Source organism: Rhinatrema bivittatum, chromosome 15 (assembly GCF_901001135.1).
Source record: "Rhinatrema bivittatum chromosome 15, aRhiBiv1.1, whole genome shotgun sequence".
NCBI classification, from domain to species: Eukaryota; Metazoa; Chordata; class Amphibia; order Gymnophiona; family Rhinatrematidae; genus Rhinatrema; species Rhinatrema bivittatum.
In genome coordinates this window covers 45,943,375-45,969,990 of record NC_042629.1, presented here as the reverse complement: position 1 = coordinate 45,969,990, position 26,616 = coordinate 45,943,375, and the positions used below count along the sequence as shown (strand labels likewise).

At 43.5% G+C, this 26,616-nt stretch overlaps 1 protein-coding gene across 9 annotated transcripts in view; it reads left to right on the top strand.

Moving 5' to 3' along the window:
- The window catches only part of STXBP5L (syntaxin binding protein 5 like), a 779,311-nt gene that overhangs the window by 528,704 nt on the left and 223,991 nt on the right, over positions 1–26,616 (top strand). For all 9 annotated transcript variants that reach the window (XM_029578338.1, XM_029578339.1, XM_029578335.1 and 6 more), the window contains one exon: positions 9,446–9,571. In XM_029578338.1, coding sequence (XP_029434198.1) covers positions 9,446–9,571 — 126 coding nt within the window. The remainder of the gene's footprint in view (positions 1–9,445; positions 9,572–26,616) is intronic.

Sequence of the window (26,616 nt, the reverse complement as noted above, 5' to 3'; positions counted from 1 at the left end):
AACATTCTGTTTGCTTTTTTGACTGCCGCAGCACACTGAACCGACTATTTCAATGTGTTATCCACTATGATGCCTAGATCTTTTTCTTGGGTTGTAGCACCTAATATGAATTTAATCCTACTCTCTGTTTCCTGTCTTTTAGCCAGTTTGCAATCCACGAAAGGACATTGCCACCTATCCCATGACTTTTTACTTTTCCTAGAAGCCTCTCATGAGGAACTTTGTCAAATGCCTTCTGAAAATCCAAGTATACTACATCTACCGGTTCACCTTTGTCCACATGTTTATTAACTCCTTCAAAAAAGTGAAGCAGATTTGTGAGGCAAGACTTGCCTTGGGTAAAGCCATGCTGACTTTGTTCCATTAAACCATGTCTATGTCTTTCTATATGTTCTGTGATTTTGATGTTTAGAACACTTTCCACTATTTTTCCTGGCACTGAAGTCAGGCTAACCGGTCTGTAGTTTCCGAGATCGCCCCTGCTTTGAAGTGCTAAAAAATAGAATAAAAATAGATAAATATACTTCGGGTGATTGATACAGATGGATTGATGATATCATTTCAGGATCTCAAACAATCTTTTGAACTTATTGCCAAAAATTATTTTGCCTATCTGTAATTGAGACACTATGTTATGGGCCTACCTTCCTCTCAGTTGTTAGACTCTGAGAGGGTAATAATCTCCAGACTATTCATATCCTTGTTATTGCTCCGCCCAGTGCAAAATTTTACTGGAGAAGTGGAAGAGAGATCGAACCCTCATGCTTACGGATTTACAATTACAATCTATCTTCCTACTTTTGTTGCTAATGCTGATCTGTGGGAAATGCAATTTACATTTTTAAAAAAGGTCTTATATTTCTCCTGCTCATGCTTCTCTCTGATTTTGTGGATACAGATGTATGTCTCTGATTTAAGCTGTCATGAGGTATGCTGGATCGTTGTTTTTGGACATGCATGATAATAGGTAAATTTTGGGATGGGATTCATGGTTTCTTGGAATTAACAGAACAATCCATTGTCTTTTTATTCTGAGGGGGTCTTACTTGATGAGACCTCGTCTTTTCAAGTGTGGGCCAAAAACACTAAGGTTCTTTTGCATAAAGCTCTTCTGGTGGGGAAGAAGAGTGTTCTTACTATGTAGAAATCAATAGAAGCTCCCTCATTCTGAATGTGGAGGAATGCCTTTCATAATCTGTTGATTGAAAAAGTTGCAATGGGATGATCATTTCAGCATTAAACGTTTCTTTTTAGAGATATAGAATGATTATCTTCAGATAGTTCCTGCCAGAGATCATAGTTCTGTGATGAATGAACTGCACTTATAATAATTTTATCATAATTATATAATAATAACCGGCAAGAACAGGTAAAAGAAAAAAAGAGAAAGGCAGGAGCCTTTTAAAAACTGTACAAAGACAGCGGGAGGCCCGCGATCGGGAGCCCCGCCCACCCACCCACCCAACGTCACCAGCGCCAGAGCGCAAAAAGAGCGACACCACCAGGCGTCGCGCGCCGTGCATCGCATGCCGAAGGGGTGCGAAAAAGGGGGACTCCCCTTTCTGCACCCCTTCTTGCAAACCTCAGTGCTAGCAGTACTCAATCTCTTGATACCACCCGAATGACCAAAAAATGGCAAACCATCAACCCCCCAAAGACTGTAAGATCAACAGAAATGACCAAAATGCTTACAACAATTGGAACGACAGAGGAACGAAAACAAAAATAAAACATAAATATCAACACTCAACCATTACTCGCAACAACAACAAATCTCTCAGCAGCTACTTAATACTTTCTTTCCTACTCTTTAATGCTCAATCTATAATCAAAAAAATACCAATTGTCAACTACCTTCTCCAAGATAAAAAAAACAGATTTCATAGCCATCACAGAAACATGGGCAAAAAACACAGATACAGTACTAATCAACCAAATCAATAACTCTACCTACAGAACTTTTTCTTTACCCAGACCTAAAAAGAAAGGCAGTGGCCTTATGCTAATCATCAAAAAAAACCTACAGATGAAATTAATTACAATAAGCAACTGCTCTCCACTGGAAATTGCACTATTTGATTCTCCACATATACAAATTTGTCTGGTATACTGCCCCCTAATACTCTCGATAAAAACTGCTCACCACTTATTGAATTTTTCCTGACCAAAATATCAATTAACAAACCCATAATTATTCTTGGTGACTTCAATTTACACATAGACACTGCACCCTCTCTCCTGCCTACTCCTCAATCATTGATGCGCTATCATCACTGGGTCTCAATCAAATTATCAATGGCCCAACGCACAAAGCAGGTCACACACTAGACCTAGTCTTCATCAACACCAATTTTTGGTCAAACCACCAAACTAAGATAACAAAAATACCATGGTTAGACCACTCTATAATCCACGCAAACTTATATTCAAATTGTAAACTCACAACAAGAAAAAGCACAACCAAATCCTTTTTTGATGCAGAAAGGTCCACCTTTCTGCATCAAAACTCTTCAAGCAAATCTTCAAACTGAACTAACAAACATAGACCTATCAAACACAGAAAATGCAACATCATCCTGGATCACCATAATGAGAACCATAGCAGATAAGATAAATCCCATAATAAAGAAAACTATAAAAGAACCAAAAAATCAGAACCTTTGGTACAATGAAAACATCAGAGCAGCCAAACGGAAACTCAGAAAAAAAGAGAAATCATGGAGAAAAAACAAAACAACCACACTACTAAATGCATACAGAGCACAACTAGCAGAATACAAAAAACTCATCCATAAAACAAAAAAAGATTTCCACACTAACAAAATAACCAAATACCAATAAAACCCTAAGATGCTCTTCAACATAGTAAAAAGCCTAACCAAGTCATCTTGCGATGATCAGCCACAATCAACACCAAAGATCACCAGTAACGACTTTGCAGACTTCTTTAATGAAAAAATCAAAATCCTCATAAAGAACAACCTAAAAAATGACTCACAAGACCAGAAAATTCCGAACATTCAAACAAAAAGCTGGCCCAACTTTGAGACAGCATCTTCTTTGGAAGTCCAAATGATCATTAAAAAAATGAACCCAGCCAAACACCCTATTGACGCCATACCCATTACAACGATAAATCTCGAACCACCAATAACTAAGACCATAACTGAAATCGTAAACCTTTCCCTCACGGAAGGAAACTACCCAGAATTATTAAAATCTGCAATCATCAAACCCATTCTGAAAAAGAATAATCTTGATCTAGAAAACCCACTGAACTACCGACCCATATCAAACCTCCCATTCATTGCCAAAACTATTGAGAAAGTTGTCCACACATGGCTCACTGACCACCTAGAAGAAAACAACATCCTGCTACCCGCTCAATTTGGCTTCAGAAAGCAACTGAACACTGAGATACTACTACTAGCAATGAACGACTTCGTACTCAAAGGTTTTGAAAAAGGCCACAGTTACCTTCTAATCCTACTCGACCTATCTGCAGCCTTCGATACAGTAAACCACTCTATCATGATTGACTATCTATCTGAAATTGGAGCTAAGGAACAACCCTACAACGGTTCTCCTCTTACCTATCACAAAGATCCTACCAAGTGCTACTCAATGATTCCCTCTCAAAGAAAATCAATCTAAACACTGGAGTTCCCCAAGGATCCGCTCTGTCAGCGACGCTCTTTAACATCTATCGGCTGCCATTATGCCACTTCCTATCAAATCTCAATCTGACCCACTTCATCTATGCTGATGATATTCAAATATTAATCCCAATAAAAAAATCACTAGAAGAAACATACAAATTAACAGCCACTTACCTAAACAGTATAAAGGAAATACTAACCAACTTAAAACTCATCCTCAACTTCGACAAGACTGAAATGATCTTATTAGACAGAAGGAACAACTGTCCTCAAATACCACCACTCAACCTAACGAACCAAAATACGGTTATATCTCCAATCAATCATGCTCGCAACCTCGGAGTAATAGACAGGGAACTTTCTTTCAAAAACCATATCACAACAAAAATCAAAGACTGATATCATAAACTACTTAAACTCCGTCATTTAAAACCTTTTCTTTCCAACAAGGGCTTCAGATCAGTCCTTCAATTACTAATTTTCTCCAACATAGATTACTGTAACTCACTCCTTTTCAACTTACCTCTAAACACTATTCGCCCACTCCAGATCCTACAGAACGCAGCTGCAAGAATCCTCACTGGATCTAAAATGCACGACCACATCACTCCAACACTTATTTCACTACACTGGATTCAGGATTGAATACAAAGTTCTATCCATCCTACATAAAGTTATATATGAAAAACAAGAAAATTGGCTAAGCTCCTCTATAAAACTACATACCCCAAACAGAAACCTCAGATCATCAAATAAGGGACTGCTAAAAACACCACCTATGCGTTCCAATCAACTCACCTCAACCCAAAAGAAAGCAATTTCCCTAGGTAGCCCAAAACTCTGGAACTCCCTCCCAACTGAACTCAGAACTCAAGAAAACCTAAAAACCTTCCTAAAAGATCTAAAAACATGGTTGTTCAACAAAGCATACCAACTCACCCAATGAACAACACAACATCTCCCTCCACTCCAACCTGAAGAATAAATGAATAAATGAAACTCATCACAACTATGTATTATAACTAAGAAGTGAAACATAAAACAGAACAGTAACTAACTTGCATAAGATACCCCTATGTTTAACAACAGTTTGAACCTTTTTGAAACCCTGTTTATCCCCCTTAACCTTGTAACCTTCGTATTTTTGTGAACCTTTATGATGGCGAAACCGAATGACGGTATATAAAACTCAATAACTAACTAAATAAATAAATAATTAGTATTTCTCTAAACCAGCAATGGACATGGAATTCTAATTCCTTTCTAGGATTTATTATCAGCCATGGGAAAGGGGGGGGGGGGGGGTTGGAGAGGGTAGAGACTGGGGGAGGTATGTGATTGTTGTATCTTTTCATATAAATGTCTTTACATTGTGTGAAAATGTTAACATTGTACCCAATATAGTTATGTGTAGTGCATGTTAGAAATCACCACACACTGCAGGTTTGTTTGCTTGTATTTTGGCTTTTCTTCAATAAAATGTTTAAAAATTAAACCCCAGATAGTCCAGCTAACTCTTAAAGTTAGCCAGACAAATTGTTTTAAATATTGACTTCCATATCAGTTATGGTCAGAATCTGTAACCATATGAGTTCTATATCTGAACTGGGATATGTTAACCTGGGTTAGAAACAGAGCTGGGCCACATGCATGCCCATGGGAATGAGTAGTTCATCAAAAGTAATTGAACAATCTATTTTACCATGGTGGCATTCAGTACCTATCATAATATTTCTGTGAATTTCAATGTATTTTTTATTTGGTGGATAGTGTGCTTTTGTATAGTAGAGTAGTATTAATTTAATCCATTGTAAATTGCTATGGGATACTTAATTTCAATTTGTGCTTGCAAATATGTAACATACTTCTCTTCTTGAGGAAGTTAAATATCGAAGGGATCTTGATACCTAAATTGCTCTGGGCACAGTCACCAAATATAGCTGTACTATTTCACAATATGGCTATATTTAGCCACTGAAAAAATAGGCATTCCAGGTAGTGTATTTGGGCAAATACATACATATATTTCATTTTCAAATGTTTGTGTATTTTTCAGGATGTAGTTAGCTCACAAATAAGACAGGTGCAAAGTACTCAGCTTTGTTACTCATATATCTTGTGGCTCATTTTTAAAAATAAACTACTTAGGCACTTTCTCTTTGAAAATGAACTAGAAGGTGTATGGGTACAAAAGTACCCATGCAACTTACAATTACACAACTATTTTGAAAATTGTCCCCAAATTGTATATTTTATTAGTAAACAAGCCGTTAAGCCCGTTAAAACGGGCAACATGAATTTTTTTTTCAGTCCATTTTCGAACACAACACCCTTCTACACTTTTTCTCCCTCACTCCCCCTTCCCCTCGTTCACTCACCCCCTTCCCTCCACTCAGTCTTACTCACCCTCTGTCTCCCACTGCCTCCCTCCCCTCACTCTCACCTCCCTCCCCTTCCCTCAGTCACTCCCCACCCTCTCTCAATCCCATCCCCTCTCCCTCAGCCCTCCTCCACTCCCTTTTTCTCTGCTCCACAACGTCTTACCCTTCCACTTATTCACATCCTTCTCTCACCTCCCCCTCACTTCCCTCCCTCTCACTCTCTCCTTCCTCGCTACTGGCCACCATTCCTCGTTGCTGCCGCCGCTCCTCATTGCTGCCGCCATGTTGATATCCAGCTCATGCTCGCTGCCGCCGTTGCCATTCCTCGTCGCTGACGCTCGACGCCGCCATGTTGATATCCAGCTGACGCTTGCTGAGACCAACGTGCTTGCCCGCACATGCGCAGTAGAGCTGCTCTCTACTGCACATTTGCGGCACGTCGGTCAAGCTTCGTTTATTAGGATAGATTCCCTCTTATCTTATCTTCCCTTTCCTTTCCCTGTCACCTTATCCACATCCACTTCCGTCTCCCTCAGTCCTACTCCTCTTCCTTTTTTTTTTTTCTTTAGCAAAACTTCTGAGTCATTCCACTTCCATTCACTGTCATCTTCTGTTTCTTTCCTCTGAGACCTAATCCACAACCCCTTCCCGCTTTCTCAACCCTTCTAAACTGTTTTTGTTTTGACTATCACCCAGGGGCATGCGTGGGGGGGGGGGGGGGGAAGGGGACTAAAGCAGTGCATAAACTTACTTACTTGCAGGGATCCCGGTTCTCGCTGTGGCTGTCATTTTTTTCCAGCCTTCTGATGCGTGTGCTGGCGGTGGCGGTCTCATTTAGGGCCACAGAATGCAGAAACAGATCACGCGAGGCAGCAGCGTAACTCATGCAGAGTCAGAGCAGAGAGAAAGCGATGCGGCAGGGCACGTCAGCCAGAGGTCTCTCATCGCGTGAGGCGGCAGCATAACTCAGGAAGAGTCCAGAGCAGGGAGAAATTGAACACGCGACATGGGCACAGAGTCAGAGCAGGAATTTCTCCCTGTGAGAACCCGGGATCCCTGCAAGTAAGTTTATGCACTGCTTTAGTCCCCTTCCCCCCCCCCCCCCCCGTTCATGCCCCTGGGTGATAGTCAAAACAAAAACAGTTTAAAAGGGTTGAGAAAGCGGGAAGGGGTTGTGGATTAGGTCTCAGAGGAATTTCTCCCTGCTCTGACTCTGTGTCTGCATCGCGCGTTCGATTTCTCCCTGCTCTGACTCTTTCTGAGTTATGCTGCTGCCTCGCGTGATGAGAGACCTCTGTCTGATGTGCCCTACCTGAGCTCTCTGTGCTGCACATGCGCAGTAGAGCTGCTCTCTACTGCGCATTTGCGGCACGTCTGTCAAGCTTCGTTTATTAGGATAGATAGTGCTGTGTGATGGTAATGAGGCCGATATATTTAGTTATACTTAGCTGGATAAATAGGGACTGAATAGCCAACTATGCTCATTAGCAGGTCTAAAGTTATCCGGATATAATTAATCTGTCAAACTAGAACTTATCATTTTATAGTCAGCAGCATGGCCCTTCTAAGTTAGCCAGATAAATTATAGTATTCAAATTATCTTTGAATACTGAGCCCATCATCTCTAATTTATACTAGGGTTCTGAAGGAACTCAAAAATGAAATTTCTGATCTATTAGTTAAAATTTGTAACCTATCATTAAAATCATCCATTGTACCTGAAGACTGGAGGGTGGGCAATGTAACCCCAATATTTAAAAAAGGCTCCAGGGGCGATCCGGGTAATTATAGACCAGTGAGCCTGACTTCAGTGCCGGGAAAAATAGTGGAAACTATTCTCAAGATCAAAATTGTAGAGCATATAGAAAGACATGATTTAATGGGACACAGTCAACATGGATTTACCCAAGGGAAGTCTTGCCTAACAAATCTGCTTCATTTTTTTGAAGGGGTTAATAAACATGTGGATAAAGGTGAACCGGTAGATGTAGTGTATTTGGATTTTCAGAAGGCGTTTGACAAAGTCCCTCATGAGAGGCTTCTACGAAAACTAAAAAGTCATGGGATAGGAGGCGATGTCCTTTCGTGGATTACAAACTGGTTAAAAGACAGGAAACAGAGAGTAGGATTAAATGGTCAATATTCTCAGTGGAAAAGGGTAAACAGTGGAGTACCTCAGGGATCTGTATTGGGACCGGTGCTTTTCAATATATATATAAATGATCTGGAAAGGAATACGACGAGTGAGGTTATCAAATTTGCGGATGATACAAAATTATTCAGAGTAGTTAAATCACAGGCAGACTGTGATACATTACAGGAGGACCTTGCAAGACTGGAAGATTGGGCATCCAAATGGCAGATGAAATTTAATGTGGACAAGTGCAAGGTGATGCACATAGGGAAAAATAACCCTTGCTGTAGTTACACGATGTTAGGTTCCATGTTAGGAGCTACCACCCAGGAAAAAGATCTAGGCATCATAGTGGATAATACTTTAAAATCGTTGGCTCAGTGTGCTGCAGCAGTCAAAAAAGCAAATAGAATGTTAGGAATTATTAGGAAGGGAATGGTTAATAGAACGGAAAATGTCATAATGCCTCTGTATCGCTCCATGGTGAGACCGCACCTTGAATACTGTGTACAATTCTGGTCGCCGCATCTCAAAAAAGATATAGTTGCGATGGAGAAGGTACAGAGAAGGGCACCAAAATGATAAAGGGGATGGAACAGCTCCCCTATGAGGAAAGGCTGAAGAGGTTAGGGCTGTTCAGCTTGGAGAAGAGACGGCTGAGGGGGGATATGATAGAGGTCTTTAAGATCATGAGAGGTCTTGAACGAGTAGATGTGACTCGGTTATTTACACTTTCGAATAATAGAAGGACTAGGGGGCATTCCATGAAGTTAGCAAAGTAACACATTTAAGACTAATCGGAGAAAATTCTTTTTCATTCAATGCACAATAAAGCTCTGGAATTTGTTGCCAGAGAAGGTAGTTAGTGCAGTTAGTGTAGCTGGGTTCAAAAAAGGTTTGGATAAGTTCTTGGAGGAGAAGTCCATTAATGGCTATTAATCAATTATACTTAGGGAATAGCCACTGCTATTAATTGCATCAGTAGCATGGGTTCTTCTTAGTGTTTGGGTAATTGCCAGGTTCTTGTGGCCTGGTTTTTGGCCTCTGTTGGAAACAGGATGCTGGGCTTGATGGGCCCTTGGTCTGTCCCAGCATGGCAATTTCTTATGTTCTTATACAACTTTTACATTTTATGGTGGTTTTTAATATTTAATTTGTAATTGTTACAAAAAACTATGACTGTCTGCCTGTAGTTCAACCTCATTCACCATTGACTCTGAGAATGCCTTCTCATCTAATTAAATAAAGAAATGAATATTTTTCTTTTATAGTGTTAAGACTCGCTCTGTAAGGATGCCTCCTGGATACCAAGCAGAACTAGTAATTCAGTTGGTATGGGTGGATGGTGAGCCTCCACAGCAAATCACCAGTCTTGCTGTAAATTCTGCCTACGGACTGTAAGTAGTTTAAGATCATATTATATGGATTTATTCTATATTTCATTTTATCCTGATGTTCCCATGAAGTGTAGACAGCAACCTCAAAACTGAAAAGCTGCAGTTTCTAATACACTAAAAGACTTGCTGGGCAGACTAGATGGACTATTTTGGCCTTTCTCTGCCGTCATATACTATAATACCATGAAACCTAGATTTTTGTCTTGATTAGTATTTGATAAGTTGCTTCCTTATGGTTATTCTGCATTTCCATTCTTTCTTTTCAGATAATATTTCACTTGATCTTTAATAGTTTTGTAGTGTATATTTAAATAAAATGATTAAAAGAAAATGACTTATTCTAGTCATTTAGTAATTTATTAGCATTTTGCTTACAAAGAAAAGAATTACCTTGTCTTTGTGCTACATCTGTTCAGAAAATGCTTGGGATTAATCCCTTCTCTCGCTGCTGTTGGAAGTAGAGTGTCCATTTAATTATGTTTGACATCACTGGTGTTATTAAGCACTGATGGAACTCTTAAGGTAGTGTATTCCAACTGCTGTGAGGTTCTTCTTGGTGTAACAGAAACCCTTTTAAAACATTTAATAAGGATAGCTTCCTTTTTTGGGCATCTCTCTATTAGGGCCAGGCTCCCAACTAGAAAGCTTAAGAAGTGAGCCCACTTTTTAATTGCTCTCTCATCAGAGGACATGGTTGAGCACAGTTCAATTCTATTGCCATTTAATCAATGAAGTCTCTCTTTGAGCTTTTCCTTCCTTCACACACAAAAAAAAAACATTTTCCACAAATAGCTTACACATACCTTAAGGCAGGGGTCGGGAACCCATGGCTCGCGAGCCAGATATGGCTCTTTTGAGGGCTGCATCTGGCTCGCAGACAGTCGCCACACTTTCCCGCTGACCCAGCTGCTCCCCGGTCCTCCTCCGCCCGGGCTTAAAATGCTGTCAGCCCGGGCGGAACGCGGCAGGACAGCTGGAGTCAGCGGCACCGGCGTGCTCTCTTCTTCCCCCCCCCCCCCCCCCCGCCGCGGCCCGGAAGAGGAAGTGGAGAGTATCGGGTGCCTGCGCGGCAAGAGGAGGCCACGCTAGTGCGCTCGGCATCGGCCCGAAGAAAAAAAGACTGCAGCGCGGCTCGGAGGAAAATGAAGAGCTTCAACCGCGGCCGATGGGACTCCGCCTCCGCGAGGGCTGAAAATGAAGGAGGTTAGCGTTGGGAGACCCCACCCCGGGAACTCGCGGCAGCAGCAGCCTCCTCTCAACGCTAACCTCCTTCATTTTCAGCCCTCGCGGAGGCGGAGTCCCATCGGCCGCGGTTGAAGCTCTTCATTTTCCTCCGAGCCGCGCTGCAGTCTTCTTTTCTTCGGGCCGATGCCGAGTGCACTAGCGTGGCCTCTTCCGCGCAGGCACCCGATACTCTCCACTTCCTTTTCCGGGCCACAGGGGGGACGTATGTGTGTGTGTGTGTATGTGTGTGTGAGATTGCATGTATGTGAATGATTGAGAGCCTGTACATGTGAAAGAGAGTATGTCTGTGATTGAGAGCCTGCCTGTGAGAGAGAGAGAGAGCATGAATGTAAGTTTACCATTGGGAACCTGTATGTGTAAGTTTGTGATTGAAAACCTGTTTGTGTGAAAGAGTATGTGTGTATGATTGAGATCCTTTGTGTGTGAGAGAAATCATGTGTATGTATGATTAAGAGCCTGTGTGTATAAGTAAGAGAGAGATCATGTGTGTCTGTGTGTGATTGAGAGCTGGTTTAGGTGATGGAGCATGTGAGTATGTGATTGAGAGCCTGTGTTTAAATGAGAGAGAGAGACCATGTGTGTCTGTGTGTGATTGAGAGCTGATTTAGGTGAGGGAGCATGTGAGTATGTGATTGAGAGCCTGTGTGTAAATGAGAGAAAGAGAGGACATGTTTGTAAGCATGTGAATGAGAGTCTGTGTGTGAGAGAAAAAGACAGCATGTATTTATGTGATTGAAAGCCTGTGTGTGTGTGTGTAAGCGTGAAAAGATAGACAGCATGTGTGTAAATGTGTAATTAAGAGCCTATATAAGTGAGAGAGAAAAAACATGTGTATATGTGAATACTGAGAGCATGTGTGTATAGTGTGTCATTGAGAGCCAGTGTGAGAGAGAGCGCTGGTATGTGACTGAGAGAGGAGAAAGTTCCAAGCAAACCACCCCTCCTCCTGCTAATTCAGAACAATCTCAGGACACCTGGATATCAAACGTTCCCAGGTATGCAGAGCAAAAAAAATTTTGTATCCTTATTATTTTTCATTACTGGGTCTTTGTGTCTGCTATTTTGAAATATTTTGTTGGTATCTGGAAATGTTTTATATGAGTTTTTAATTATTGGATATTCCACTCATCAGCTGTTTCGAAATATGTTCTTTTTGTTAGTACAGTTTTACTGCTGATGATTTTATATTTCTTGATTTGTTTTATAAGGATGGATGATGTTTCTTTTTTCCTTTGTTACACTGCATACAGAGACTCTGGCTTGTTGCAGTTTCCAATTCAGTTTTTTCTGCATGCTTCTTGTTATGCGTTTTGGTCTTTTTATTCTATGTTAGGTGAGGGACAGCACGTGATTCAGGTGAGGTTTTCTGCTGGCGTGTAGTTTCTGTGTAGGACTCTATAGCAGCCTGACTTGGTCTGTTTTCCTAATAGGAGATGTATTGGTGTCTTAAGGCCTGGTGTAATATTTTCAGAGACTTATTGTACTTTAAAAGTGTGATCTTACATAAAATGCACACATTTACTTGTATTTAGTTTTAAACATATTGTATGGCTCTCATGGAATTACATTTTAAAATATGTGGCGTTTATGGCTCTCTTAGCCAAAAAGGTTCCTGACCCCTGCCTTAAGGTAAGACTACATAAGTTTTATCTGCTTTCAAGATAAATATTTGAAGGAGGCTGAAATGCCTGAATTAAACTTCCGTTGTGTTTGTGATTGCGCTGCTTCAGAGAGCTCCACAATTTGCACTGCTTGTGCTTCTTCAGAGTCAACTTCAGGTGTGCAAACAAAATCAGGGTAGACAAAAATTTTTTAAAAGGAGCACCTTATAAGCAGCAAAAAGCAATCTTCCTCAAAATCAGGTAAATCTAAACACACTGACATTGAAACAGTTGCGGGAGCCATATTAAATTCAAAATATGTTGTTTCAGCAGGGATACAGCCTACTTTCACTGAGAATATAGATCCATGTGAGAAGATTCCAAGGCCTAATTATCTGTGTTCAAGCCAGAAAACTTCAGATTTTCAGACCTCAGAATTTTATGATTTCATTGAGTTTGCCTTTAAAACATGGCAACATTTAATTGTTTTGTTTCAGTAGATTACTGTGCTGAATAACCCAGTGCAATCTAATACTTATCCTTTCCGCATAGCGAACAAGCCAAAAGAACAAGATTTAAAGCCAATAGTGATTATGTTTTTAAATAAGTAAAAGGCCCAAATACTGAGAGATTATGATTCCCCAGAGGAAGGAGAATATATTGCAGATAAAGATGAGAAGGCAATAATTAATTTATTCCATATGAAATATAACCTTTAATTACACAGGTTAATAAATCTCTATGACTCGCAGAACAAAAATCTGAGCTATCAGAGAATACGTATTCTATTATAAAAAGTATAATAGTGCCTCAAATTTCCTTTCCCTGTACGTACCCGGATTAGTCCAGACCTTGGGGTTGAGCCTCCTGTCCAGCAGATGGTGACAGACCAAAACTGAAAGGGTATCCAAATCAGGACAAAGCCTACCCTGCAGCCCTTCAGTATTTGTCTGTCTCCAGCAGATGCAGGCAGCTCACCCTGCGGTTCCCTGGTTTCTTCCTTAGCCCTTGCTTGTGGGGCTTTTCTTATTCTAATTCTGACAGGATCAAGCAAGTAGTATTGTTTCTTGAAATTAAGTTTAAAAAAAAAAAAGTTGGACTCTGTTTTTTTTTCTCAGGAGACAGTTCTGTCTCCTCGCTCTTGGGGAGCTTAGGGGGTCTTGGCCCCTTGTTTGATACAGCCTAGGCTCCCTATTCCCGGTGTACCTTGGCTGTGGGGGTGATACAGGTGGTCCAGTCACTCCCCCCTACACAGCTGTCTCTCTCCCGGGATGTTTTATTCCCCGGCACTGCCAGCAGGGACGATTCATTCCCCTGCACTACTCAGTTAAACAAAAAAAAAAAGTTAGTCAATCAGGTGCAAGTCTTACCTCGGCAGCTGTAATTGAGAGACAGAAGCCAACAAAGTTCATTCTCCTGCTCCCGCTCCCTCAAGCACTGCAGCTCAGCTGATTGTGATTTTTTTCTCTCTGCCTTGCGGTTCCTTTCATGCTGCATTCTAACTTATACCTTGCCTGCGGGGAGCCTGTGTTCGGGGTGTCTGCCGGGGGGAGAGGGCCCCTCCTCGGCAGCGAATAGATCAGTACCCCAGGGCAGGTCTACTAAACGCATGGCCAAGGCCGTTCCCGGGTCGGCAAACCGCGGGAACGATGGCCATCTTGGGGATATCGGCAGCTCCTGTTACTGGGCTGCAGGACACAGAGGAGCCTGATTTTACTATCTCGCCCCCGATTTGAGCCCCGTGCAGTCTCCTGGTGAAGGTACTGAACCCCCCTCCCCAATCCTTCCCCTCCCCCCCTCTGGGAAGTCCAGACCTCGTTTCTCTTCTGAATTTGTGCTTCTCATGCACAAATCTTACTTAGCTAGTTTGCAAGAGGAGGTGGACCCTGCCCCTAAAACTCCTCGGATGCCCCCCCCCCCCTGATCCTCCTGCTCCTTTGGAGGTTCCGGCCCCGGATGCGGAGTTGACGGGGACACCCCACCCCCACCCCCGGAGGGGGATGACCCGCGAGTTCTTTGCTTATTTCAAAGAGAAGAACTGGATCCGCTTATTCATTTTATCATTCAGGAGCTGGGAATTGAGAGTCCTTCAGTGGATGTGCTAACGGCCGCGATGCCGGCTTGCGTGGACCCGGTCCTGGCGGGACTCAGGGCTCTTCCGCACACTTTCCCCTTCCATCCCATGCACAAGCTGATGCTTCTCCAGGAATGGGACGCTCCCGAGTCGGGGCTTCGAGTGGGGAGGGCTATGGACAAGCTCTATCCTCTCCCCGAGGAGTGCCTGGACATGCTAAAAATCCCTAAGGTGGATTCTTCTGTGTCTGCAGTCACTAAGCTCACCACCATTGCGGTGGTGGGTGCTACGGCCCTGAAGGATGTTCAAGACCACAAGTTAGAATTATTTCTCAAGCGCATCTTAGAAGTCTTGGTCTTGGGAGTTTGGGCGTCGATCTGCAGCAGTCTCATGCAGCGGGCAAGCCTTAGGTGGGTTCAACAATTGCTCAGCACCCAGGACCTCCCATCTGCAGAGGCAGAGCAGGCTGAAAGGTTGGAAGGCACTATAGCATATGGGGCAGATGCCCTTTATGACTTGTTCCGCGTCCAGGCGAAAGCGATGGCTTCAGCGGTTTCGGCCAGACGGCTCCTCTGGCTCTGGAATTGGTCGGCTGACTCCTCTTCCAAGACGCAGTTGGGCATGCTTCCTTTTAAAGGTAAGTTGCTTTTTGGCGAGGACCTGGAGCAGCTTATTAAATCCTTGGGTGAGAACAAGGTTCATAAACTACCTGAGGACCGCCCGAAACAGTCAAGAGCCTTCTTCCCTACACGTACCCGCTTCCGGGGTCAGCGGAGATATAATGCTCAGGCGAGAGGGGCTTTCTCTAGGGGAAACTCCTCCAGATCTCAGTCCTGGTCTCAGTCCTTTCGAGGCCACTGCGCCTTCCAAGATGGCATCCCACGGCATTCCACTGCCAAGCCCACCTCCCAATGAGATTTGGCTGGCCCGTTCCTCCGTTCCAAACTTAGGTGGTCGTCTATCTCTTTTCCTCAAGGAATGGGCCAAAATCACATTGGATCAGTGGGTCCTCGAGATAATCGAGAAAGGCTATGCTTTAGAATTTGTTCGAGACCTACTGGTTCTGCACCTAGTCTCCCCATGCAGACATCGGAAGTAGGCTGCCGTATCCCAGACTCTCTCCAGACTGCAAGGGCTGGGGGCCATAGTCCCAGTCCCCATGGAGGAACAAGGCACCGGCCAGTATTCCATTGACTTCATGGTTCCGAAAGGACGGTTCTTTCCACCCTATTTTGGACCTCAAGAGGGTCAACCGAGCCTTCAAGGTGCTTCATTTTCGGATGGAGACCCTGAGGGCAGTAATAGCGGCTGTTCACCCCAGAGAATATCTGGCCTCCCTGGACTTGACGGAGGCCTACTTACACATCCCAATCTGGGCCGAGCATTAGAGGTATCTCCGTTTCGACATCTTGGGCCAGCACTTTCAGTTCCAGGTTCTGCCCTTCGGCCTTGCCACAGCACCACGCACATTTACCAAGGTCATGGTGGTGGTGGCAGCCGCTCTCCAATGGGAAGGAGTCCTGGTCCATCCTTATTTGGACGATTGGCTAGTGCGGGCCATGTCGGAGACTCTATGCAAGCTGGCAGTCGACCGAGTCCTAGCTCTACTCACTTCGCTGGGGTGGATAGTCAAATTTCCCAAGAGCAATCTGTGGCCCTCCCAGGTCTTGGAATTCCTGGGGGCTCACTTCATTACCTGAGTCAGCAAGGTATTCCTTCCGGACGTTCAAGCGTGCAAGCTGATGGACCAGGTCTGGAATCTCCTTCTCATGCCTCTTCCTACAGCGTGGGATTACCTTCAAGTTCTGGGGACCATGGCTTCCACTATCAATCTGGTCCCCTGGGCTTTTACGCATATGTGTCCATTACAGAAAGCTTTGCTATCCCATTGGAAACCGGTCTCGGAATGGTTTTGGATGACTCTCCCACTCTCTGACTCTACCATCAGCGACATACAGTGGTGGCTATCGCTCAAGCACCTTCTGAAAGAAATATTCTTACAGACTCCACAATGGATTGTAGTAACGACAGATGCCAGCCTCTCCGGGTGGGGCGCAATCTGCCAGTCTCAATCTCATCAGGGAAAGTGGTCCCCAGTCCAGTCCCGCTGGCACATCAATCGCCTGGAGGCCAGGGCAGTTCGTCTGGCTCTCAAAGCCTTCCTCCCGCTGATTCGCTGCAGGGCTCTCGGACAATTCCACCACGGTGGCTTATATCAATCGACAGGGGGGCACCAAGAGTTGCCTGGTGGCCCTAGAAGCCAGCAAGCTCTTTGCCTGGGCAGAGCGCCACCTGGAGCGCCTGGCAGCTTCTCACATAGCTGGCAAGGAGAATGTGCAAGCTGATTTCTTGAGTCCACAGCGTCTCAATCCGGGCGAGTGGGAGTTGTCCGGAGCAATGGAGCTGATTGTCGGCAGGTGGGGCCCTTCTCACCTGGACCTGATGGCAACCTTGGGCAATGCCAAAGCTCCCAGGCTGTTCAGCCGCTGGAGGGAGCACTGCTCGGAAGGAGTAGATGCTCTAGTCCTTCCTTGGCCCCGCAACATCCTTCTTTACGTGTTCCTTCCTTGGCCCCTAGTGGGAAAGGTCCTCAGAAGAGTAGAACTTCATAGGGGTCCGGTCATCCTTGTAGCTCCCAAATGGTCCCTCAGACCATGGTTCGCGGATCTGGTAAATCTGGCGACGGGCGGCCCTCTCCATCTCAGTCATCTTCTGTGTCTGCTCCAGCAGGGTCCCGTATTTTTCGACCAGGCGGATCGCTTCTGTCTAGCGGCCTGGCTTTTGAACGGCGGAGACTAAGAAAGAAGGAATACAAAGAAGAAGTTATATCCACTCTATTGCACGCCCGCAAGACTTCTACCTCACTCGCCTATGTCCGTGTTTGGAAGGTTTTTGAAAATATCTGTGCAGAATCGGGTGTCTCGGCTCGTTCTGCTCCAGTTTCTATGATTCTTTCCTTCCTCCAGAAGGGCCTCTCCTAGGGTCTCTCTCTCAGCTTGTTGCGCGTCCAAGTGTCCGCGCTCGGCTCTCTTAGGTAACGTTGATGGTCACCCCATAGCATCTCACCCGGATGTTGTCCGTTTTCTCAAGGGTGTCAAGCATTTGAAGCCGCTCGTCTGAGCCATTTGTCCTTCGTGGAGTCTTTGTGAGGCTCCTTTCGAACCTCTCTGTCGGGCTACCCTTAAGGACCTGACGCTCAAGACAGTTTTCCTGGTTTCTATATGCTCCGCCAGACATGTGTCGGAGATCCAAGCATTGTCCTGTCGGGAGCCCTCTTTGCGGTTTTCTGATTCTGGAGTTTCTCTCAAGACTGTGCCCTCCTTCTTGCTTAAGGTTGTTTCTTCCTCTCATGTCAATCAGTCGGTGGAGCTTCCCGTGTTCTCTCCTGCGAATATAGCGGGTTCCGTCGGGAGGGATCTTCGCCGCCTTGATGTAAAGCACGTCCTCCTGCGTTACTTCCAGGTCACAAATGAGTTTCGGGTCTCCGATCACCTCTTTGTCTTGTGGAGTGGTCCAAATAGGGGCAACCAGGCTTCTAAGACTACGATCGCTCGGTGGTTGAAGGAGACGATCTCGTCGGCCTATATTTGCCAAGGTCGGGTGGTTCCGGAGGGCCTAAAGGCTCATTCCTTGCGGTCTCAAGCTACTTCTTGGGCTGAGAGTCAATCTGTTTCACCGCAGGAAATATGCAGGGCCGCTACATGAAAATCCCTGAATACCTTTGCTCGACATTACCGCCTGGATGTCCAGGCGCCAGTATTTGGTTCCATTGGTTGGCAGGTGCTTCGAGCGGGACTGTCTCAGTCCCACCCTGTTTAGGGAAGCTTTGGTACATCCCACGGTCTGGACTGATCCAAGTACATACAGGGAAAGGAAAATTAGTTCTTACCTATTAATTTTCATTCCTGTAGTACCACAGATCAGTCCAGACACCCTTCCCTATACTTCCTGCCGTCCGTCCGAAGCTTCCTTCCTCTTTGTGCAGGATGCGGCATGTTGTTCATTCGTGATTCTAATTAGAGGCACCGGAAGCATCTCTTTGACAATGGACATTCAGACAAGAGCGTTCTCCTACAGGGTCCATTCAATGTTTGCAATTGTTAAAGTTTCTGAGTTCTCTTGTTACTTGCTCGAGTTCTCTCATTACTTGCTTGATCCATTACTGTGTATCTTTATACTTTTCTGCTTTGATAATGGTTATACTGAAGGGCTGCAGGGTAGGCTCTGTCCTGATATAGGATACCCTTTCAGTTTTGGTCTGTCTCCATCTGCTGGACAGGAGGCTCAACCCCATGGTCTGGACTGATCCGTGGTAGTACAGGAACAAAAATTAACAGGTAAGAACTAATTTTCCTTTACCTTACATCCAGAAATCAAGTGAATGATTTTACTAGAGTGAAAAGTGCCAGATTTTGAGCTAAAACATATTAAACATTTTTCAAGGCTTTACCAGCTGTTGGAAGACCACCTGATAGTGCAGCAGGATTTTTATTAACTAATGATAGACTTTGGATTTTCACTTTTTTAGCCAAAAAAAGAAGAGGCTACTGTTATAGCTCATGGGCCATGTTACTGCCTGCGAGACAGGGATGTGTGAGCCCTTTTCAAGTTATGCTCCCTATCTTATAGCAGAGGATTCAGCAGAGCTTTCTGGTAAGAATTCAGCTTTAACAAAGCAAAAAGAAGAAACTCTGATTTTTCCTTACTGTATTTGAGCAGTACTTCTGCTCAGTCTGAAGAAAGCTTTGCTCCCTAAAAAAACAAAAGTTTAATGAGCAATAAAGCCAGAGCCAGTACTTTGATAAGGTAAGACTCCATCAGAGCATCAAAACTTTCCATTTTTAAAAAAGATTTTAACTTGAGTTTCAGAGTTTATGCTTTAAGTGTGTTAAAGCACAATTCCCTATGCAGCTGCGATGTCTGAGTAAATTCAGTGGTGTGCTGGCTGTACGAGCATTCATACTGCAGGAGATAACAGCAGCCTGCCCTGTCTTTCTCCATGGGGAAGAAAATCTAGTGAGCATTCAAAAGCTGTGCCAAGTATGAGGCGAAGTACTGACTCCAGCATAAGCATTTAAATCAGATTGCCACTTACCCATCATAGAAGGGTTCATGATCTTGATGGTAGAATCATTGCAGCTGCCATTTTGAAAGCCACACATTCTGATCACTCTACAGCATAGTCACTTTTGTTTAAAATTTAAAAAAAAAAAAAAAGCCTCTTCCAAAGACAGGATCTACACACTTGGAAACCAGAAAGTTTAGACACAGTTTAACCTGCTTCCTTTCCTTTATTTATACCAGATGTGTTGTGTGTTGCATAAGCAACAAGATGTAGTGGAAATATCTATAGATTCCTGTTAGTAATATGATTTCCTTCCAGTTTTAACAAGCACAGCAGTCCAAGAGAGCTAGGATAAGTTTAGGTTTCAATATGTTGGTAGACATCAGGAGAGGAAGCCAAAATAAATGCTATGGATGTCGAGAGGCTGCAAATCCAGATTACTCCATAGCTTCAACCAAAGCTGAAATTCTCATTACAGGTTCTGGAAACTGAAGGGAAGCTCCAGCCTAGGGGCTTTTAAAAGGATCTCCCCTTTCAGCTTAATGGGGCTATTTGTTCAAGTACCTGAGAATGCTGCTCGCTGGCCATGGCCCTTTCTCTCTCTCTTTAACCTATACCATGATAGAAGAGGTGAGCAGATATGCTTAAAATAGCCTTTGAAATAACCAAGAACCTGAGTTCCTTCAGCCACAGTGACCTGCATATGAGTGCAAATACAACATTTTTTAATCAGATTCATGAGCCAAGTCTGGGCAACAAAGGTTCCTCTTCTATAAGAGAGGATTTCAAATTAGTCTGTCTTATTGTAATATTTACTAGCATACAATATGTACAAGGATTATTTATTGAATCAAGAATTACATAATATATATTCCAATATAGGAAATATGCTGCATTTAATCTTCAAAGTTAGATGGATACCACTACATCATATCTATTAAAAAATAAGTAAATAAATAAACTACAAAGGAAAGGAAAAACAGTGGTAAATTCTCATAGCAAGCTATAAATAAAGCTCATCCATTAGTCTTTTTTTTTTTTTTTTAATCTTTTTAATTGAACTTTTTAGCATATGTACATATCATTGAAACTTTCCAGTGTACAATCACATTGTATATCAGTTTAATTCCAAGTTTCCCTTAGCTTATCCCTCCTAATTCCCCCCCTCCCCCGCTCATGTAACATTAACATAAAGGGAGAATGTTAGGAGGATTAATAGAAAATATACCTAGCACTCTGTTAATTATATATTTACAAGGACATTTACTAGAGAAGGGAATCCCTAGTTCTATATATCAGAGAACTTCTGTCTGGGAAAGATCTAATTCTTGGGATGAGGAATAATTGATCTGTTGGTTTAAGAAAAATCTTGATTACCAATTCAATAGTCTAAGGCAAAGTTCACTTTTTATTTTGAATGTGAGACCAGCTCACTATCAGTCTTTATCAGTAATACCAAGGCATGCAAGCTATCAGGATTGAGAATCCTCAGCACTTGGTTTCACCTTATGAAAAGGTGGCAAATTAAAATAAAAAAGAAAATAAAAGAAAGTCCTATACACAGGAGGCAATAATCCTACAGGTATAGATAGTTACATTCATATATTGGAAAAAAGTAGTCATAATCACCATTCTACGAGTCATTCTACGAACGTTTTAAAAAACCCCATGTTTCTCTTAATACAGGGTAGCAACTGCTGCTTTGTGCAGTTATCCCCAAGTCTTATGATAACCCATAAAAATGTACTGCAAGCAACATTTTTACTGGGTGATGAGCCTTTTTGAAAATTCAGACAATGCTGCTTAAACATGCTTTGCTTATGGTCTTGGCTGTAGAAAAAGTCCTGTATTTTTTTCCCTTATGTCTGCACATCAGTTCCTCAGACCTTCATTGGTTGCTGTCTGAATCCAATTCCCTTTTTCCCCTTGCTGTTGAAGCAGAGAGCAATGTTGGAGTTGCATCAAAGGTATCAGGATTTATTGATTAAGGGGTAGATTTTATAAATTTATGCGCGTGCGTACTTTTGTTAGTGCACCAGGTGCGAACAAAAGTACGCTGGATTTTATAAGATACGCGCGTATCTTATAAAATCCGGGGTCGGCGCACGCAAGGGGGTGCACATTTGTGCAACCTGCGCGCGCCGAGCCCGGTACGCGCTGCCTGTTCCCTCTGAGGCCGCTCCGAAATCGGAGCGGTCTCGGAGGGAACTTTCCTTCCACCTCCCCTCACCTTCCCCTTCCTTCCCCTACCTAACCCACCCCCCTACCTTTGTTGGCAGATTTCCGCCTGCCGAAAGCAGGTGTAAATCTGCACACGCCAGCAGGCTGCTGGCGCGCCATCACCCGACCCGGGGGCTGGTCCGGAGGCCTTGACCATGCCCCCGGGCCGGCGCCATGCCCCTGGTCCCGCCCCGGACATGCCCCTTTTACGAAGCCCCGGGACTTGCGTGCGTCCCAGGGCTATGCGTGCCGGCAGCGAATGCAAAATAGGTGTGCCGGAGCGCGAGTGCCCTGCGTGCGTAAATCCAGCCGGATTTACGCGCACAGGGCTTTTAAAATACGGCCCTAAGGCTATTAACAGGCGCACCAGCAAGTTACACTCAGCTTAATAGTTTCTCAGTCTGTAAAAGTCGGGCTCTCAGTTCTGTCTGAACCCAAATCCCCTTTCCCCCTTGTCATTGAAGCAGAGAATAATGATTGAGTTATATCAACACTATCCAGGCTTATTGGTTAAGGCTAGTAACCACCGCACCAGCAAATTACTCCCATGCAATCTTTTCTTAATTTCCATCCTCTAGCCTTTAGGGATCCACAGTGTTTATCCCATGCCCCTTTGAATTCTTTCACTGTCTTTGTCTTCACTGCCTCCTCCAGGAGGGCATTCCAGGTATCCACTACCCTCTCTGTGAAAAAATATTTTCTGATGTTGGTTCTGAGACATCCTCCTGGAGTTTCATTTTGTGACCCTAGTTCTACTGATTTCTTACCAACAGAAAAGTGACGTTTGTACTTCAGATACCTGAGAGGTTTAAATGAAGGTCTGTACCATATCTGCCCTGCACCTCCTCTCTTCTGGGATATACATATTCAGATCCTTCACCCTCTCCTCATAGGTCTTCCGATATTCACCCCACACCATTTTGGTCGCCCTTTTCTGGACTGCCTCCATCCTGTCTCTATCCCTTTTGAGATGAGGGCTCCAGAACTGAATATGGTACTCAGGGTGAGGCCTCACCAAGGATCTGTACAAGGGCAGATTCACCTTCTTTTTCTTACTGGTTATTTCTCTATGCAGCCTAGCCTTCTTCTGGCTTTAGCTATTGCCTTGTCACATTACTTTGGCATCTTCAGACCCCCAGACACTATCACCCCAAGATCCCTCTCTTGGCCTGTGCACTTAAATCGTCCACCACCCCACCTCCCATCAACATGCAACTTGTTTGTATTACTGCATCCCAGATGCATGACTCTGCACTTCTTGGCATTGAATCCCAGCTGCCAAATCTTCAACCACTCTTCAAGCTTTCATAAATCACTTTTCTTTCTCTCTGTTCCTTCAGGCATGTCCATTCTGTTGCAAATCTTAGTATCATCGACAAACAGACAAACTTTACTTTCTATCCCTTTTGCAATTTCACTCACAAGATATTGAACAGAACCAGTCCCAATACCGATCACAGTGGCACTCCGCTTAATACGGCATTTTCTTCAGAGTGGATTCCATTTACCATTACACGCGGTCTCCTATTAGTCAACCAGTTTGTAATCCATACCACCACCTTCGTGCTCACTCCCAAGCTTCTCAATTTATTCACAAGTCTCCTATATGAGACCATATCAAAAGCTTTGCTGAAATCCAAGTAGATCACATCAAGCACTCTTCCTTGATCCAATTCTCTAGTCACCCAACCAAAAAATCATTCAGATTTGTCTGATGAATCCATGCTGCCTCGGGTCCAGGAACTTACTGGATTGTAGATAGTTCAGTATTCTTTCTTTCAGCAGTGCCTCCATTAATTTTCCTACCACCAAGGTGAGGCTAACCAGCCTGTAATTTCCAGACTCCTCTCTGCTACCACTCTTATGAAGCAGGACCAGAACCACTCTTATCTATTGAACAGGTCATTCAGTGGACCAGCCAGGACATCTTCGAGTTCCCATAGTTTCCTGGGATGTACCTCATCCGGCCCCATGGACTTGTCCATTTCAGTTTTCCTAGCTCTTCCCATACGTTCTCTTCTGTAAAAGGAGTTGTGTCTAACCCATTCCTTTCTACGGTCTTGTCAACCAGCGACGGTCCTTCTCCAGGGTCGTCTTTAGTGAATACCGAACTGAAGTATTTGTTTAATATTTCTGCCATTTCTTTGTCTCTACACATTGCTCCTTGTCATCTTTCAGTTTCTCTATACTACGTCAGGCTTTCCTTCTTTTTCTCTTATATCTGAAAAATGTAGTCACCTCTCTTTAGCTCTTTGGCAGTCCTTTCTTCCATTTGATCTTTTATTTTTCTGATTTCTTTCTTCATATCTCTGTTTCACCAGGTATTTTTCCCTGTGTTCCTCTTTTTGGGATCTTTTACACTTCCTGAACTTAGCTACCCCGGCCATGCATGTGGTAAATGTAGCCATGGGTAACAATATACCCAGATCTTTTGCCCAAGTAAAATCTCCTTTATCTTCAGTACGAATCAGAGAATTATAAACCGAAGATAAAGTGGCTCGCCCCGGATTTTCCACATCGATACTTCCTGAATGTTAATCTTTTTGCCTTTATTTTTATAGCCACCTCCTTTGAGAACCAAATTGGTTTTTTCCTTGTACTTTTGCTTACTTTTCTAGCATATAGATTTGTTTCCTTAGTAATAGCTCCTTTTAATTTGGCCCACTGTTGTTCCACCTCGCCCATTTTCTCCCAGTCTTCTAGTTCTTTATCCAGGTACATCCCCATTTTGTCAGTATGTATTTTTGAAATTCAAAATTTGGGTCTTTGTGTGACTTCTCTGTATCTTATACGTGATATCAAACCATTCAAATAAGATACCTTGGACTTCATTGGATTCGCAGACGAGGGATATCCTTTTCTGCATGTGACTGGTTAACCCCAGGAATATTCAAACCTTGGACATCAAGAAGAGGATCTTTCTGCTCAATCCTGTCATCTGTGAGTACTTTTTGAGAAGAGTCTCTAGTATTCCATTGGAGAAGTCTTGTTTGGGAATACCAAGAAAACTGTGTTTTTTTTTAAATTCACTTAAGCAGCATAAGGAACTGGACTTTCATTCTTGTTGCTTGTGGAATTTAAAGGTCTGGGTTTTTTTTTTCTTCTTCTTTTGATTTTTGTGTGTACTTTATTGTATATAATTTGGCTTTGTAAATATCTTTTTTGTTTGGAACACAACTTTTAGAGTGAAGACTGTTTCATTTTTGGAGAGTGGTCCTCTTTAGGGTCCTACAGTTTAAGCTTGTCCCCATCACAGAAACTGTGTCTACAGCCTTGCAGTGAGTGGATCAGTGCTCAGCAGGACTTAGAAGTTTGACCTCCTTATAAGGGCTGGGGGATGTCACATTTATTACATGGAAATTCTGATGCATTGGCCCATATAAGATGGGAATGAGGAGAGGGTTGGAATTTTTTTTCTCAGAACCTACCTAGTCATATTCACAGGGAGGAAGCAGCAGTGCAGTGCTGGATCCAGCAGAAAATGAGTCTTTAGCAGCACTCTGGGGGGAAGCAGTGGCCCCTTCAGTCTGGCAAGAGTGGAGTTCTGAATCTGAACATACCCTCCTCACCTACAAAGCATGCCTCAATTCATATAGAAACGAAATCAACAAAACCAAGAAAGAATTCTTCTCCAAAAAGATACACCACTTCTCATTCGATTCAAGAGCCCTCTTCTCTTATGTCTCAGCACTCACCAAACCTCCCGGACCTAGCATCCCAGATGACCAAGCTCTTAAAAAAGCTAATGAACTAGCCGAATTCTTTGACAACAAAATCACCTCACTCGTAGCCCCTCTCAAAGGGCCATCTCTGCACACAAGCTACGCAAGCAACCACAGCCCACAAATTCCTCAACCCAACACATACACAGCAGCACTCGAAACTCTTGAACCCACGTCCACCTTAGAAATAGCGAACATCCTTAAGAAGATAAAACCATCCTCTCACCCGCTAGATCATATTCCATCAAACCTGCTGAGTTCAATCCCCGACATCATTGCCAAGCCAGTTGCAGACATCATTAACCGTTCCCTTGCTCAAGGCCAAGTTCCCGACCAACTCAAGTTGGCAATGCTCAAACCTCTCCTCAAAAAACCCAACCTTCCCACTTCGGATCCTGCTAACTACAGACCTATAGCAAACCTTCCTATGTTGGCTAAAATCATGGAGAAAGTGGTTAACAGACAACTCTCAGAATTCCTTGATGACAACAATATCCTCACCACTAACAAATTTGGATTCCGGAAGACAAAGAACACCGAATCTCTGTTAGCCACACTATCGGACAACATTATCTTCAATCTGGAAAAAGGCCAACCTTGCCTCCTCGCACTTCTGGATCTCTCCTCAGCGTTCGACACCGTGAACCACTCTAGCCTACTACAACGGCTAACAGACATCGGCATAACAGGAGCAGCTTTCAACTGGTTTAAATCCTTCCTTGAGAACAGAACATACAAAGTCAAGATAAACAACAAGGAGTCTCACCCCATTCAATCCAAAATGGGGGTACCACAAGGATCCTCACTCTCCCCCACCCTCTTCAACATTTATCTCCTCCCACTCTGTCATCTACTTACTAACCTCAATCTAATCCATTTTCTATACGCGGATGACATACAAATACTCATCCCTATAACGGATACTATACACAAAACCATGGATTACTGGAATAAATGCCTCTCAACCATCAACGATCTACTAGCCAGTCTCAACTTAGTTCTAAACACAAACAAAACGGAAATTCTTATTATAGCACCGGAACAATCTGCCCCAACCACCGCCTGCAATCCTCTAGACACCTCAGGATACACCACCTCACCTCAAGTCAGAGATCTCT